The sequence below is a fragment of the Papio anubis genome, chromosome 11 (assembly GCF_008728515.1).
Source record: "Papio anubis isolate 15944 chromosome 11, Panubis1.0, whole genome shotgun sequence".
Taxonomy (NCBI): domain Eukaryota; kingdom Metazoa; phylum Chordata; class Mammalia; order Primates; family Cercopithecidae; genus Papio; species Papio anubis.
In genome coordinates this window covers 1,131,318-1,147,817 of record NC_044986.1, presented here as the reverse complement: position 1 = coordinate 1,147,817, position 16,500 = coordinate 1,131,318, and the positions used below count along the sequence as shown (strand labels likewise).

General features: G+C 55.4%; 1 protein-coding gene across 7 annotated transcripts in view; it reads right to left on the bottom strand.

Annotated features, from left to right (window-relative positions):
• Positions 1-16,500, bottom strand: part of LOC101013733 (serine/threonine-protein kinase 32C) — a 97,970-nt gene that overhangs the window by 6,787 nt on the left and 74,683 nt on the right. For 5 of the 7 annotated variants that reach the window (XM_031651969.1, XM_031651970.1, XM_031651971.1 and 2 more), the window contains exons 3-10: positions 11,941-12,092; positions 10,777-10,950; positions 9,744-9,781; positions 9,524-9,613; positions 9,228-9,331; positions 8,389-8,505; positions 6,856-6,981; positions 6,636-6,767 (exon numbers count right to left, since the gene is read on the bottom strand). In XM_031651969.1, the coding sequence (XP_031507829.1) occupies positions 6,636-6,767; positions 6,856-6,981; positions 8,389-8,505; positions 9,228-9,331; positions 9,524-9,613; positions 9,744-9,781; positions 10,777-10,950; positions 11,941-12,092 (933 nt within the window). Of the gene's footprint in view, positions 1-6,635; positions 6,768-6,855; positions 6,982-8,388; positions 8,506-9,227; positions 9,332-9,523; positions 9,614-9,743; positions 9,782-10,776; positions 10,951-11,940; positions 12,108-16,500 lie in introns of all 7 variants that reach the window. The other 2 variants (XM_031651968.1, XM_031651974.1) reach the window with 1 other exon arrangement.

Here is a 16,500-nt window from a genome sequence, read left to right as displayed (position 1 = left end):
GAAATGAAATTTTAAATTTTTCTTAATTGATCCAAAACATAACTGTTTAAAATAACAGTAGTAACAACGAAGTGAGCATTTATAGCATAGTGAGCAATTATAGCATACAGATAAAGGAAATAAATGACAGCAATGTCATCAGGAACAGGAGGAATGCACGAGAGGTACCGTCACAAGGCACCCCACTGCACACGAAGGGGCGGAGTGTCAGGTGAAGGCAGTCTGTATGCTAAAGGTACACTGCAATGTCCAGGCCAACCACTAAATATATTTCAAAAAGAAGTATAATTAATAGGCTAGGAGAGGAGATAAACTACAATCCTATAAAATGCTTAATTAAAACCAGAAAAAGCAGAAAAATAAGGAAAAAAGAAGGAACAACAAATAGACTACACTTATAAATATGGTAGATATCATATTGAATTTATCAATGATCACTGATTTATTTACAAGACAGTGTGTCTCTCTGTTACCCAGGCTGGAGTGCAGGGGCATGATCATAGCTCACTGCAGCCTTGAACTCCTGGGCTCAAGTGATCCTACTGCCTCAGCGTCCTGTGTAGCTGGTATCACAGGTGTGTCCCACCACACCCAGCTAATTTTAAATTTTTGAGTAGAGACAGGATCTCGCCATGTTGCCCAGCCTGGTCTCAAACTCCTGGGCTCAACCAATCCTCTCACCTCAGCCTCTCAAGTCACTGGGACTACAGGCATGCACTGTTACACCTGGCTAATTTTTTAAGTATTTTATAGAGCTGGTGATAAGGTTTGGCTGTGTCCCCACCCCAATCTCAGCTTGAATTGTAACTCCCACAATTCCTACGTGTCATGGGAGGAACCTGGTGGACAGTCATTGAATTGTGGGGGTGGGTCTTTCCTGTGCTATTGTCATGATAGTGAATGAGTCTCATGAGATCTGATGGTTTTAAAAACAAAAGTTTCCCTGCACAAGCTCTCTTTTTGCCTGCTGCCATCCATGTAAGATGTGACTTGCTCCTCCTTGCCTTCCACCATGATTGTGAGGCCTCCCCAGCCATGTGGAACTGTAAGTCCATTAAACCTTTTTCGTGTATAACCCAGTCTCAGGTATGTGTTTATTAGCAGCATGAAAACAGACTAATACAGTAAATTGGTACCAGTAAAGTAGGGTGCTGCTGAAATGATACCCAAAATGTGGAAGAAACTTTTTAGAACTGGGTAACAGGCAGAGGCTGTAACAGTCTGGAGGACTCAGAAGAAGACAGGAAAATGTAGGAAAGTTTGGAACTTCCTAGAGACTTGTTGAATGGCTTTGACTAAAATGCTGATAATGATATGGACAATCAGTCCAGGCTGAGGTGGTCTCAGATGGAGATGAGGAACCTGTTGGGAACTGGAGCAAAGGTGACTCTTGTTATGCTTTAAGCAAAGAGACAGGCGGCATTTTGCCCCTGCCCTAGAGATTTGTGGAACTTTGAATTTGAGAGAGATGATTTAGGGTATGTGGCAGAAGAAATTTCTAAGCAGCAAAGCATTCAAGAGGTGACCTGGGTGCTGTTAAAGGCATTCCGTTTTAAAAAGGAAACAGAGCATAAAAGTTCAGAAAATTTGCAACCTGACAATGTAATAGAAAAGAAAATCCTGGCTGGGCATGGTGGCTCATGCCTGTAATCCTAGCATTTTGGGAGGTTAAGGCGGGCAGATCACCTGAGGTCAGGAGTTCGAGACCAGACTGGTCAACATGGCAAAACCCTGTCTCTATTAAAAATACAAAAATAAGCTGGGTGTGGTGGTGCATGACTATAATTCCAGCTACTTGGGAGGCTGAGACAGGAGAATCACTTGAAATCAGGAGGTGGAGGTTGTAGTGGCAATGAGCCACTATTGCGCCACTGCACTCCTGCCTGGGTGACAGAGCAAGACTGTCTCAAAAAAAAAAAAAAAAAAAAAAAATTTTCTGTGGAGAAATTTACATAAGTAACAAGAAACTGAATATTAATCACTAAGACAATGGGGAAAATGTCTCCAGGGCATGTCACAGACCTTTGTGGCAGCCCCTCCCATCACAGACCCAGAGGCCTAGGATGAAAAAAATGGTTTCATGGGCTAGATCCAGGGTCCCTCTGCTGTGTGCAGTCTAGGGAATTGCTGCTCTGCATCCCAGCTGCTCCAGCTATGACTAAAAAGGGCCAAGGTACAGCTCAGGCTGTGGCTTCAGAAGGTACAAGCCCCAAGCTGCGGTAGCTTCCATGTGGTATTGAGCCTGCAGGTGCATAGAGGTCAAGAATTGAGGTTTGGAAACCTCTGCCTACATTTCAGAGGATGTATGGAAACACTTGGATGTCCAGGCAGAAGTTTGTTGCAGGGTTGGGGCCCTCATGGAGAACCTCTGCTATGGCAATGCAGAAGGCAAATGTGGGGTCGGTGCCCCTACACAGAGTCCCCACTGGGGCACTGCCTAGTGGAGCTGAGAAGAAGGCCACCATCCTCTAGACTCCAGAATGGTATATCCACCAACAGCTTGCACCGAGCACCTGGAAAAGCCACAGACATTTAACGCCAGCCCATGAAAGCAGCCGGCAGGGAGGCTGTACCCTGCAGAGCCACAAGGGCAGAGCTGCCTAAGACCATGGGAACCCAACTCTTGCATCAGCATGACCTGGATGTGAGATATGGAGTCAAAGGAGTTCATTTTGAAGCTTTAAGATTTGACTGCCCTGCTGGATTTCAGACTTGCATGGGGCATGTAGCCCCTTTGTTTTGGCCAATTTCTCCCATTTGGAATGGCTGTATTTACCCAATGCCTTTACCCCCATTGTATCTAGGAAGTCACTTGCTTTTGATTTTACAGGCTCATAGGCAAAAGGGACTTACCTTGTCTCAGATGAGACATTGGATTGTAGACTTTTGAGTTAATGCTGAAATGAGTTAAGACTATGGGGGACTGTTGGGAAGGCATGATTGGTTTTGAGATGTGAGGACATGAGATTTGGGAGTGGCCAGGGAAGAATGATAAGGTTTGGCTGTGTCCCCACCCAAATCTCAGCTTGAATTATGACTCCCACAATTCCATGTGTCGTGGGAGGAACCTGGTGGGAGGTCATTGAATTATGGGGATGGGTCTTTCCTGTACTGTTGCCATGATAGTGAATGAGTCTCATGAGATCTGATGGTTTTAAAAACAAAAGTTTCCCTGCACAAGCTCTCTCTTTACCTGCCACCATCCATGTAAGATGTGACTTGCTCCTCCTTGCCTTCCACCATGATTGTAAGGCCTCCCCAGCCATGTGGAACTGTAAGTCCATTAAATCTTTTTCCTGTATAAATCACCCAGTCTCAGGTATGCCTTTATTAGCAGCGTGAAAATAAACTAATACAGATGGGTCTCACCTTGTTGCCCGGGCTGGTCTCAAACTCCTGGACTCAAACAGTCCTCTTGCCTCAGCCTCCATGGTCACTTTAAATGTGAATAGTCTAAAATACACCAATTAGGTCAGGCACAGTGGCTCACATCTGTAATCCCAGCATTTTGGGAGGCTTAGGTGGGAAGACTCCAAGAGTTTGAGACTAACCTGGACAACATAGTGAGACCCTGTCTCTTCAACAGAATTTTTTTCAAATGAGCCAGGTGTGGGGGCGCACACCTACAGTTCCAGCTATTCTAGTGACTGGGGCAGGGAGAATCACTTGAGCCCAGGAAGTCAAGGCTGAAGTGAGCCATCATTGCACCACTGCACTCCAGTTTTGGTAATAAAGCCAGACCCTGTCTCTAAAAAAACAATAAAGTAAAATAAAATATGCCAATTAAAATACATTGTCAGAGTAGACTAAAAAAAAGACAATAAAAATTTTTAAAAATTTGAATAGACATTTCTGTAGACACAATACCTGATAAAACACCTCAAAAGATGTTCAGCATCATCAGAGAAATGCAAATCATAGCCACACAATCACTGCACACTAAGATACCTATAATTAAAAAAAAAAAAAAACCAGACAATAACAAGACTTGGCAAGTGTGTGGAGAAATTACCACCCTGACACACTGCTGGTAGGGGCATAAAATGGCATACCTGCTGTAGAAAAGGGTAGGCATTTCCTCCAAACATGAAGCAAAGAGTCACATACGACCCAGCAGGTTCACGCCTAGGTATGCGCCCCCCAAAAATAAAAGTACATATCCACACACAGACTGGTACGTGAACGTTCACAGCAGCATTATTCATAATAATGAAAAATGTTAACAAGTGGAAAGAACAAATACTCATCAACTGATGACTGGATAAGGGAAAGGTGATATATATGTGGAATATTACTCAGCCATCAACAGGAATGAAGCACTGACAGGCTACAACGTGGATGGACCTCAAAAGCATCCTGCGAAGTGAAAGAAGCCAGCCGCAAAGACCCCATAGTGTGTAACTCCACTTCCATGAAACACCCACCACAGGCAAACCTACAGAGACGGAAAGCAGCTTCGTGTCTGCCAGGGGAGGGGAGGAAAGGGGATGGGGTGTGACTGCTACTAGGTGGTGTCTTTCTCTTACAGCACGTGAAAAGGTTCTAAAATCAGATTGTGATGGAGGATGCACAGCCCTGTGACTGTATTAAAAACCACAGAATTATATACTTTACATGGGTGCATTGTCTATTGTATGGAATGTGAATTATACCAAAATAAAGCTGTTTCCAAAAACCTCTCTCAGCCTCAAGTTAACAGTGGGACTTTTTTTTGGAGTAATGCTTTCCTTTCAGAACACCTACCACCCTCCAGCCAAAACATCTCCCCACAACCAACCCGAGACAAAGCCTAGCTCCTCCTGCTCATGAGTGCCTGGCCTCACCTGTTCCCACCCAGAGCCTCCTGGGATCTCAGCATGGCCAGCTGGGCTCTGCACACTGTCCGTCCCTGAGTCTCCCATGAGGGCTCGTACCTCCTCCTGGGCATGAGAGTTTCCCAGACCATCCACCACAGGCTGAGGCAGACCCAGGGGCAAGGGGACCACCGAGAGACCGAGGGTCATCACTGTCACCCCGACATCAACACATAACTGCAGCTACTCCTTGGTGAATATGAGTCACATCCTGGTGGTATGGGCCAAACTGAGTCCCCAAAATGATACATTCGAGTTCTAATCCTGGGTACCTGTGAATGTGACCTCACGTGGAAGTGAGGTCTTTGCAGATATCATCAAGATAAGATGGGGCCATACTGGATCAGGGTGGGCCCTAAATCCAATGCCAGGTGTCCTTATGAGAAGAGGGGAGGAGGTGGAGATGCACACACAGGCACACCCCACGCGGCAGCGGAAGCAGGGGCTGGGGGGATGTGTCTAGGCCAAGGCAGCCTCTGTCGGAGGTTCAAGGGGCAAGGACTGGTTTCCCTCCCTGGAGAGCCTTCAGAGGAGGCACGGCTTTGCTGACATCTTAACTATGGACTCAGGCCTCCAGACCATGAGACAACAGCGTCTTTTTCTTTCTTTTTTAAATCTGCTGATTAAAAGGGAGCCTGTTGATGCTCTGTTGTGAATATCACGTTCACACAGAACATGAACCACGTCCACATTGGGAACACCATGTCCTCACATGGCAGAGGAGCAAAGACTCAAAAGAGGACTAAAGTCGCCCCTTTTACAACAGCATTAGCCCCATCCATGCTGGAAGAACCTACATGGCTCCATCAGCCCCTAAAAGTCCCATCTCCACCACCACCACAATAAGAAACAAAGTTCAACATGAGTTTTAGGGGAAACATTCCAACCACAGCACCCATCAAATCCTTGACGAGACCACGACCTCAGTCAGTATTAGCTTACACTCTGGCGGGACCCAGAAGCAGGGGCAGAGCTACACCATGCCTGGACTTCCGGTTTACAGAAACTGAGATCATCACGTAACTGCCCAATGGGTTCACCATGCCCGCTGCCTAGACAGAGCCAATTACCAAGACAGGGGAGCTGCAGGAGACAAAGAGCAGTTCACACACAGCCAGCTGTGCGGGAGACCATTTCATTACAACTCAGATCCTTTTCGGAGACGACGCACTGCTGTTCTTCATCCACCTGATTCGTGGTTACCTGTCCTGGTGGTCCCAGAACACCAGCATGCCTGGGTGTGAGGGCTTCACGTGGCTGTCCCCGCACACACAACCAACACCAGCACACCTGGGTGAGTGTGAGGGCTTCACGTGGCCGTCCCCGCACACACAACCAAAGCCAACGCACCTGGGTGTGAGGGCTTCACGTGGCTGTCCCCGCACACACAACCAAAGCCGGTGCACCTGGGTGTGAGGGCTTCACGTGGCCGTCCCCGCACACACAACCAAAGCCGGTGCACCTGGGTGTGAGGGCTTCACGTGGCCGTCCCCGTACACACAACCAATTCCAGCACACCTGGGCAAGCATGAAGGCTTCACATGGCCGTCCCCGTGCACTCACAACCCCAGCCCTGGTTGTCCCTGCCCAGCTGCTTCATAGGAGCGAGGTGGGAGCTGGGAAATGCAGAAGGGAGGTCTCTGGCCTTCTCAGGACTTCAGGAAACGGTCTGGACTTCCAAGATGTGTGGGCTGCCAGGAGTCTCTACACGCCTTGCTCAGTGGTGGTGAGGAGCCCCAAGCCCAGCCCGCCACCGCGCCCTGAGCCTGCCCTGGCACTCACGGACTGGGAGCTGTCCCTACTGTTGTCCCGGGACTTGTTCTTGGCCAGGCGCTTCTTCTTCTTGTGCAGGGGCCTGGATTCCAGGATCATCTCCTCCAACTCGAAGGTGGGGTCGCAGTGCAGACGGCCTTTCTACAGAGAGATGGGTGCTGAGCCCCAGCCAGTGGATGATGCCACGTCCAGCCCAGGGCCCCCCCCACTGAGCCGCCCACAGGCTTACGTTGGGCACGAAGTCCGGCTCCACCCTCTTCTCGCTCAGATGGCCCCACAGCACGCCGGCCAGCGCAGGGGCTGCCTGCACGTCCTGGAGGCTGGAGAACCGATGCTCGGGGTTCACAGTGAGGAGCTGCAACCAGGCATGAGTTAGAGGGCCCAGGGCCCACAGCCCACCAGCACGGAATAGCCCGGCACCCCAGGTCAGGGCACCCTGAGGAGTGTCCCACCAGGCCTGAGGTTCAGAGCTCAGGAACCTCAGGGCCACGTGAGGAAGGGTGGTGCCGACATCAGGCCAAGCACTGTGGTTGGCTCAGCATGTGGCCCAGGGGACGCCTGATCTGAGTGGTGCTGCCCAAACTCCTGGCACCAGAGGACAGCAGAGGGATATGCAGGGAAGGCTCTGCCGGGATTTGCCAGGAGGTGGCAGCCGAGGGCTAGCTAGCAGCTAACACTCCGCCCGCGGCTGGCCTCACAGTAACTATTTCAGAGCCACTCCCTTCACCGCATGGGACCTCCTAGGTGAGCCCGGGGCAGCCGTGCGTGGCCTGGGAAGCAGCATCCCAGCCCTGGCACCTCCCGTCTTTCCAGGGAAAATGCCACAGACCCAGACCCCGTGCGAGGTTTCCCAGGCCTGGGCTTAGGCGTGTGGGTCATCCCCAGTCCCCACGCAGGCCCTCTCTAGCCCAGTGCCACCTTGTGAACCACCTGGGCAGGTGTGGCCGAGCTTCATAGGGCTAAAGCAGAGTTAAGAGGCTCTCTCGGGGCTGGGGAGAGGCCCCCGGTAGGCAAGGCCTCCCTGACTTTAGGCTGCTTGGCTACAATTCCAAAGCAGGAGGCCCCACCTGCCTGAGACATGGGAGCCGGGAGACAGCTGGGCCCGTGTGGCACACTCGCTCCCTTCCCTGCCCTGCCCGCGCCTGGCTCTGACTCTGAATCCCCCATGATGTTCCAGTGAGGCTCTGAACAGGGAGCCGCACAGGCCAGTCAAGACACAGCCCCGGCCTAGTCCCAGATCACAAATGGGAGGCACCACTGATGGCCACTCCCCTGCCCGTGTCCCTGCCAGGCTGACGTCCCTTGAGAGGCATTTGCAGTGGGCAGTGGTTGCCCACCTTCCCTGGGAGGCACTGGAGCAAAGCATCCCGGAGATAGCATGGGCTTGAACCCACCCACCCCACACCCTCCTTCCAATACGTGGGACACAGGGACCTGACTCAGGGCTCCTGTGTGGTGACAGGCAGGGCGGGTGCACAAGCCTGCTGTGAGGGTGCCTGGGGACACAGCTCAGGGGATCACCAGGACACCAGTGACCTGGTAGGGCTCGCACCTGGTGAGAGGGCCACAGAGCCTGCCACCAGCTTGCTGTCCGGGGCTCGGGGCTGCCATCTGTGGAGGCCCCCACAGGCTGCAGTGAAGGGACCTGTGGCCGCCAGGAAGCGGCACTAAGTGTGCACTGGAGGGGGTGCCCCGAGCCACAGATGAATGAGGGAGGGAATGGGTGCTCCGTGGGCAAGGAGGCTCAGGGATGGGGGCTCACCTTCCGCAGCAAGGCCACCATCTCCCTGGACCACGTGGGGACATACTGGACGCTCACGGTGCTGAACAGCTGCACCAGGGACTCCACAGCATTGCTGGAGTGGATGTCGTAGGGCCTCTGGAGACAGGGAGGCAGTGCTGAGCAGATCCTCCTGGCCCCCAGGACACCCAGAACAATGCCAGACACAGGTGGCATCACCCTAAGAGGACTCCCTCCCCCCACCCCAAGTGCAGGCACAGCTCTGAGCACAGCCTGGCCTTCACCTGCCTCAGGGGAGCCTGGGTTAGATAAAAGTTTCCACCCGGGTCCTGCACCACGGCTGCTGTGCCCATCTGGCTGGGATCCCAGGGGCCTGGGTTCAGGGAGAACAGCCCCAGAGGGCCAGGAGGGAGCTTCCTCAGAGGTGGGGTCCTGTGCAGGGCTGAGGGGTATGGTCTGCAGGAGGGCCCCAGCCTCCCAGTCTCCGGGAACTGGCCTCGCCGTGGCCACAAGGGTGAGAGCACAGGGCCCCAAAAGAAACTTTCTGTGGAAAGTTCCAAGGCAGCAGCACCCCTGCTGGCCAGTTCTCAGCCCTGTCCATCCCCCAGAGGTCAGCTTGCAGGCCCCAGCAGCGGCCCCGGGAAACCACAGTGACTCTGTCCTTCCTCCCCCTGCTCAGGCATTCTATCACCAACTGCACACTTTGCTAAAAACGTGACTCCTCAGACAGAGTGGAGACATCCCTGCATGCCTGGGCACTGGGGGTGGCCGCCCCCCTCCCCGGCACTCAGGCCACCCACTGGTGGGGGCAGACAGCAGGGGCCTGGCGGCCAAACCCGGGGGCTGCAGGGGGTCCATACCCAGCCTCGCAACAGTTCATAGGCCATCACCCCCAACGACCACCAGTCCACCTCGAAGGAGTAGCCAGTCCCGCCGTTGACAAAAGAGTGGAAGATCTCTGGAGCTTTCCGACAGAAAGAAGGACCAGTTGAGCTGCCAACGGATCACAGCCTGGACCCGTGGGCACAGGGCCGGCACCTTGAGGCCACACCCCGAGACCAGGCTGCCTCCAGGGTGGGACAGAGAAGCCACCGAGGTCTTGTCCTTCCCACCTGGAGGAAGCCAGCTCCCATCTGGAACCCCAGCTCGGGCTCACCCATGTACGGCTTGGTGCCTGCTAACGCCGTCGCCCGCTCCCCGTCCTTGATGATGGTGGCGATGTTGAAGTCGGTCAGGTGTGCGTGTCCTGCGCAGAGAGGGGTCAGCTGTGGCTGTCCCAGGACCAGAGACGCATCCTTGCGTGCAGGACCCCCCTCTCCCCACAGGCCCATCCCTGCTGCCACCCACCTGGGCTGCCCACACCCAGCCCCACCCACCTCTCTCATCCAGCAGAATGTTGTCAGGCTTGACATCTCTAGACAGGGCAGAAAGTGGGAAGGTGAGTTGAGAAATCTGTCCTGTTATCTCTGCCACAATTCCTGGAGTCCCCAGGACACTCCCCCCAACCTCCGGTCACCCACTCGAGGCAGAGGCCTGGGAGCCTGACTTGGTCCTGGGACGATACTAGGACCTCCGGGTAGGGGCAGAGGCGATGAAGTCAGCCACTTTGTTTCCTGTGGCATCTGGACAGCAGCACACACCTGGCACCAGACGCTGGGAGGGGGCCTGGAGCCCCAGAGGACAAGAGCAATTGCTGCCAGGGCCTGCCCTCCCCCTCCACGACTCAGCCTCTAGGAGACCAAGCCGCCTCGGCTCTCGCTTTGCCCCGACTTTTCCAGGCACGCAGCCAGTGCTCAGCGACCAGGTCATAACCAGACATCCAAGTCCCCAAAAGCAGAAATGCAAACACCAGTCTATTCGGCTTTAAAATATATCTCACAGATATTTTCATTTTGTTCTATAGCTGCGGAATTTCAGCCTAATTTCTGCTTCCCAATTTCACTTCCTTCATAATCTGCTTCCTATTTTCTTTTTTTAAATTTTATTTTCAGAGCCATCACACCGGCTCTGCTTCCTAATTTCATCTGCTTTAAGCTAATGTTAAAATTAGTTTGGATTCCCTGGGACACGGTGGATGGGCAAACGGGAGCCTTCAGTTAAACGGACCAGGTGAAGGCCACCTGCTGTGACCCGGTCCCGTGTCTGTCCACCAGGGCTAACAGCCCTCTGTGCCCAGTCTCGGCTGGGGCTACTGGGACGAGGCCCCCCACATGGACACCAGGCACACAGCTATGGGGCTGACCCGGTTGGCGCAGGTGCCACAGCTGGGGGCAGGCACTCAGGCAAGGGTGGGGCAGAGGAGCTAGACCCGCTCTGCGGGAGTGCGGACGTCCTGCCAGCAGTCTGACCCGAGGTTGCTGAAGCCCTGCCCACATCAGCAGGTGCCCGCACTGTCTGCCACGCACACACCTGTGGATGATGTGCTGGCCACACAGGTAGTCAAGGGCCAGCGCCATCTCGCAGATGTACAGCCTCACCGTGTCCTCAGAGAACTGCACGTTCTGCTGCAAGTGGTAGCGCAGGTCCCCACCCAGAAGCAGGTCCACTACCATGAACATGTCCTCCTCGTCCTGGAAGGAGTACCTGTGGGCACCGACGGAGGGCCTGGTGTGTGCACCGCTGGGGAGCCAGTCATGGCTGCTCCCACCGCTGACACACTCCCCCTAAGGACCACAGCCCACCCCAGCATCGGTCACCAGGCATTCCCCGGTGGTGGTGGCGATGGTGACAATAGCGACTGTGTTGATTACAGTGATGACCGTGATGAGCGTGATGATGGTGACAGTGGTGATGGTGGTGTTGGTGACGGTGATGGTGATGACGATAGTGATGATTCGAGGAGTGGTGGATGCATGAGTAGAGCTAACAGTGACTGTAATGGTATGGTGATAACAGTGATTGGTGACCGTGGTGGTGGTGGTGGCGATGGTGACAATCAGCTGACTCAGTGGGTTGATTACAGTGAAATGACGGTGATGTAGCGTGATGACTGGTGACACAGTGTTGGGCAAAGAGCTGGCATTTAATAACCAGCATCCATGGTGAGGACGATGGCAGTGATGGTGATGGTAGTGGTGGTGATGGTGATAACAGTGACTGTAATAGTATGGTGATAACAGTGATTGTGACCGTGGTGGTGGTGGCGGCGATGGTGACAACAGTGACTGTGTTGATTACAGTGATGATGGTGATGAGAGTGATGATGGTGACAGTGGTGGTGATGGCGGTGATGGTGATGATGGTGGTGAGTTTTTCAGTCCCTAAACTCTCCCCCACTGACTAGTGCCAGAGGCTCCACGGGGGCACATCTCCATCGCAGGGAAGCCCTGGGCTTTCAGCAGGCTCTGAAGAGACTGCATTAACTAACCCCAGCATGCCATGGCCACCTGGGCCCCTGCCAGCCCTGGGGCACAGGAAGGAGAACAGATGGGGAGGGGTAGGAAGGGCCTGTGGGTGGCAGGGGCATCTCCGAGGCACAAGGGCCAGGGAGCAGCAAGGGCAGGAGAGCACAGCCGGTGCCTTCCCAGCTTCAGGGCGGCAAGTCTCTCTGCAGAGAGGCCACAGCAGGCTCACCAGAGGTTCACCAGAAAGACGTGCTCGATCTCCTGCAGGATCTCCAGCTCCCGGAAGACGTTGCGGACCTCGTCGCGCTCGATGCACTGCTGCTTGTTCATGTACTTCATGGCGTACATCTTCTCCGTGTCCCGCTTCTGCACAATGCACACCTGGGGGGCACAGGGCTGTTCGGCAGGACGCCTGAGGACGCCTGGGGACACATGGGGACACCTGGAAATGCATGGGGATGCCTGGGGATACATCGTCAGGACACACGGGGACACCTGGGGACGCGCCACAGCCCCTCTGCCTCCTAGACGTGGCAGACGCATTCCTCTCCGCCACATGTGGTAGCATATTTGTTCTGGGGATTAGGACTTGGGTGTTTGGGAGGCCACGATTCTGCCCCCAGAGGTTCCTGTACTGCTTAGCATGTGGCCCTGGAGGCACCTGTCTCAGTCACATCCTGGCTCCGTGGCTGTCACTGAAGACCCCTCCCTGAGACTCAGTCCTGCGTTTCAAGTCTGCAGCAGGACACATCTGTGAACAGCACTAGCTGCAAACGGACAGGGCCGGGCCTGAGAGCACCCAGGCGTGAGTCGGAGCCATGCAGTGGCCAGTTGTGCGGGGAGAGCCCCTCACCAGCCATGACCTGGGCAGGGAGTTTTCCCTTCCTAAACCCCAACATCCTTTTCCAGGGCTTGGAGCAGCAAGCAGCCTGGAGGGGTACTGGGGAATGAATGCGAAAACCCACTCAGCACAGAGCTCTGCACCCAGGAAGCCTCATCAACCATGGCTGCAGCTTCACCCTGGACAGGCATCATTCCACACTCCAGAGACCGCCTCCCGTCTCAACACTGTGAGGCCAAGGCCCCTCACCCTGTCCTGCAAGGAGACACACGGAGTGAGCATGGGGCATGGGGGCCACCGCTGCCACCAGAGCGGGACGCCTCCGTGGCACCGGTCCCCACGTAGCTCTTCAGGCACCGTGCCCTCTGAGCACGGATCGTCAGTGTCAACACTGACGCTGCAAACACACAGCTAATTGCTTGGCAGTGAGGATCAAAGTGAGGCAAAGGGTGAGAAGCATCAATGAGCCGGGGGTCCCTTGTGGCCAAGGAATGTCAATCAGAATTAAGGACAAAGATCCCCAATGGGAAGCCAGGAATTAAGGCACAAAGTTGTAAGCAGCAGAGCCAACACCCCTGTCTCCCACTCAGGTTGGGAGAGGACAGGTAACCCAGACCCATTTCCAAGGCCTTCCACAACCTCTGCTATCTGGTCCTCAAGGAGCTGGAGCCCAGCGGGGGACCTGGAGGAACTGGACGATTCTGGATCTCAAGGTGGGCCACAGACGGCCCTCGGCTCCTGGTCACATGCCCTGGAAGCGTGGTGGCACAACCCGTAGTCCCAGCTACTCAGGAGACTGAGAAGGGGGGATTGCTTGAGCATGAGAGGTTGAGGCTGCAGTGAGCCATGATTGTACCACTACACTCAGCCTAGGTGACAGAGCGAGACTCTGTCTCTAAAAAAATAGTCAGATGATTAACAGCCTGAATTCCATGTGCAACCTTCATCCCTCTCTGCCACAAACAGTAACACGTCTGTTCTGGGGATTTGAACGTGGGTGTTTTGCAGGCCATGAGTCTGCCCCCAGAGATTCCTGTACTGCTTAGTGTGTGGCCCTGGAGGCACCTGTCTCAGTCACATCCTGGCTCCGGGGCTGTTACTGGAGACCCCTCCCTGAGACTCAGTCCTTTTGTGATGCAAAGTGGTGACCCTCCCTCCCCCTGGGGGCCACTGGGAGTCACACTGTGCACAGAGCACAGGGCTGGCCCAAACCAGGAAAGCACATGTGATGGTGCCGAGCAGTGGCCTGGGTGGATCCAGCTGCAGCACCATGGCATGGGAGACAGTGACGTGGCCTGGCACCATGGGCTCTAAGTGTGGCCTCTCCAAGAAGCTGGTACCAGGCGTGGCCTCAGCACCTCCCCGACCGGTGGGTGGGGAAAGCTGGGCCTGGAGGGACAGGAAGAGCCTTGTGTTGGGGGCTACCCAGAGGCGCGTGTGCTGACGGGGGCTCCCGAACACACGGCCACACCTGCGAGGAGCGGGGGCACTGCAGGCAGCCCGAGAAGAACAGACGGAGACTGAGCTTGAACGAGGCTGCCTTGGGAGGGCTGGGCTGGGCGGGGTTTCTCCTGAACTTCCTGCATTTCCTGCGACCATTTTCAAAATTGTTATTTTGAAAGCCAGTTGAGGGTTTCAGAATGACAGCATAAGCTGTAGCAGCCCCTGGCTGCCCACTTCAGCTCCGAGGACCCTCTCCTGCTGCTTCCCGCCGCCAACGGGGCAGAGTCGCGTGGCTCAGCAGCACGGCCTTCCTCCCACGCACACGGCCGCAGGAGGCAGAGGCATCCCGTGCTCCAGACGGAAGCCCCAGCCCCACTGCACAGGCACAGAAGGAGCAGTGCTCTCCCGCGCCGGCCCCAGCACCCGTGGCCTCCCGCAGACGGCCACTGCACGCTCAAGGTGGCGACTGCAGATCTGGAAACTGCTCCCGAAGGGCTGTTTCTTGCCCTGGGGCTGGGACCAGACAGGCTGTGAGACAAACAGGGTGGAAAATCCGGACCCCACCCTCTGCCCCTCAGGAGCCTGACTTGGGGGCACTGGCTGGGGCCAGGGCTTTTGCTGCTTGGGGGGAAGCTGGCGGCGGAGCTGCAGAGCCCACCTCTGCCTGGAGCAGCGCCAATGCCCAGAGCCCAAGGCCGTCCCCAGCCAGTCCCAAGCCTCGGGCTTTCTGTCCCTTGTGCAAAGCCTCAGAAAGCTGCCTGCCCAAGCCACCGAACCCTCCCCAGGGTCCCTCTGCCCCTCCCGCTCACGTTGCAGCTCAGTTCTCATGGAGGAATCTCTGGAAGAACATGCCTTCCCTTGGGGTGCTAAACCCCCACAGCCCACTCCCCAGGAGACAGGGCACCTGGGCTTCCCGTGCCCTCTGGGCCCAGTCACAGGTGCGGCAGCCAGACACAGGGTGTCTACTCCAGACAGGACCTCACCCTCCTGCCAAGCGAGCTCACCCAGGATCACCTGCTTTCCCAAGCGCGGGGCTTGGGCTCCATCTGGGGCCAGCCCCTTGGCCCTGTGACCCGAGCCTGCTCTCCCCATCACACACATCCTGTCACCCGCAGCCAGGAAGCAGGCACAGAAGAGCTGCCTCGAGTCAGGGCCTGGCCTCGCACACCCACAGTTCCGTTGTCCACCAGAACAAAGCAGCAGATCCAGTTCCCTCCAGCCTGTTACCCCACCTGGGAAACAAACTGCCCTGGACAGTGGAGTCATCAGCCACGATCGAAGCCCCTGGTCTGGCCCTGTGGGAGGAGCTGCCCTGAGGAGCAAGGGGAGGCAGGGTTACACCCAGGTCTCCCGAGTCTTTGGGCTCTGTGTTCTGAGAATGTTCTGGAACATTCTCAGCTCAACTGCAGTTCAAGAAAAGCTTGTAAGTCTTCCTCTGTGCCAGCCCCATGCGAGGTACTGGCAGGGCAGGCTGAGTTGCCATGGTCGCTCCCTGGAGACCCTGGGGGGAATGCCTCGACCCCCGGCAGCAGGCCCGAGTGTGTCCCCAAAAGACACAGCCACCAGGAGCCTCGGAATGTGGCCTTATTGGGAACAAAGGTCTTTGAAGATGTAATTAAGTTGAGGATCTGGAGGCCCTGAATGGGGATGGACCCTAAAGCCAATGACAGGCATCCTTACAAAAGACAGAAAAAAGACGACAGCGCGGGCGCAGGGGCGAGGAGACGACGCAGACATGGGGGCGAGGCAGCGATGTGAAGATGCCGGCCTGGGGATGGAGTGACGCGGCAGCAGCTGAGGATGCCACGAGTGGCCAGCAGCCACCAGACGCCAGGAGAAGGCACAGCGGGTTCTCCCACGGAGCCACCCAGAGGACCCACTCTGCCAGGTCTCAGGCTTCCCATCTCCAGGACTACAAGAGACCCTGAGTTACGGAACTTGGTTCTGGCGGGAAACTCACTTTCTTCGCTCCTCCTGTGTGTACGCATCCCTGAAAACACCCTGCAGGCTTTGACCACCCGCGGCCACGCCTTCAGGCAGCCGCCTCACCGGGCTCACGCTGCACCCTCATCCAAGCACCTGGCAACCCAGCAGCCCACTTCCCCCAATCCCCTTCACCGCTTTCTGACCCAGGCCAGCAGGTGGGGAGCCTGGCCCCGCCCCTTATTACTAGGACTCCCCCTCCGAGGCCTGGACCCTCGGGCACGCTCAAGGTGGTTTGGGGGTGGTGTGGGGTTTTCCGTTGAAATGGATTTGATTAAGTCAATCACAGCAAAGTGCTCTTAGGTGAACACAACAGAGGGCAGGTCCATCAGGCTCCCTCGGGCCCCTGATGCGGGAGGCTCCAATGAACGGTGGCGTAAAGCCCTGGGGTTGGTGCAGTCTCTCTGTCTGGAGGGACATCAGCACCCAAGATCACACACAGCAGTGTTTACAAAAAAGACTGGAAACCCAGCGGCCTTTTATGACCAGGCCTGGGGGGCTGAGGACAGGCAGGTCTGACTC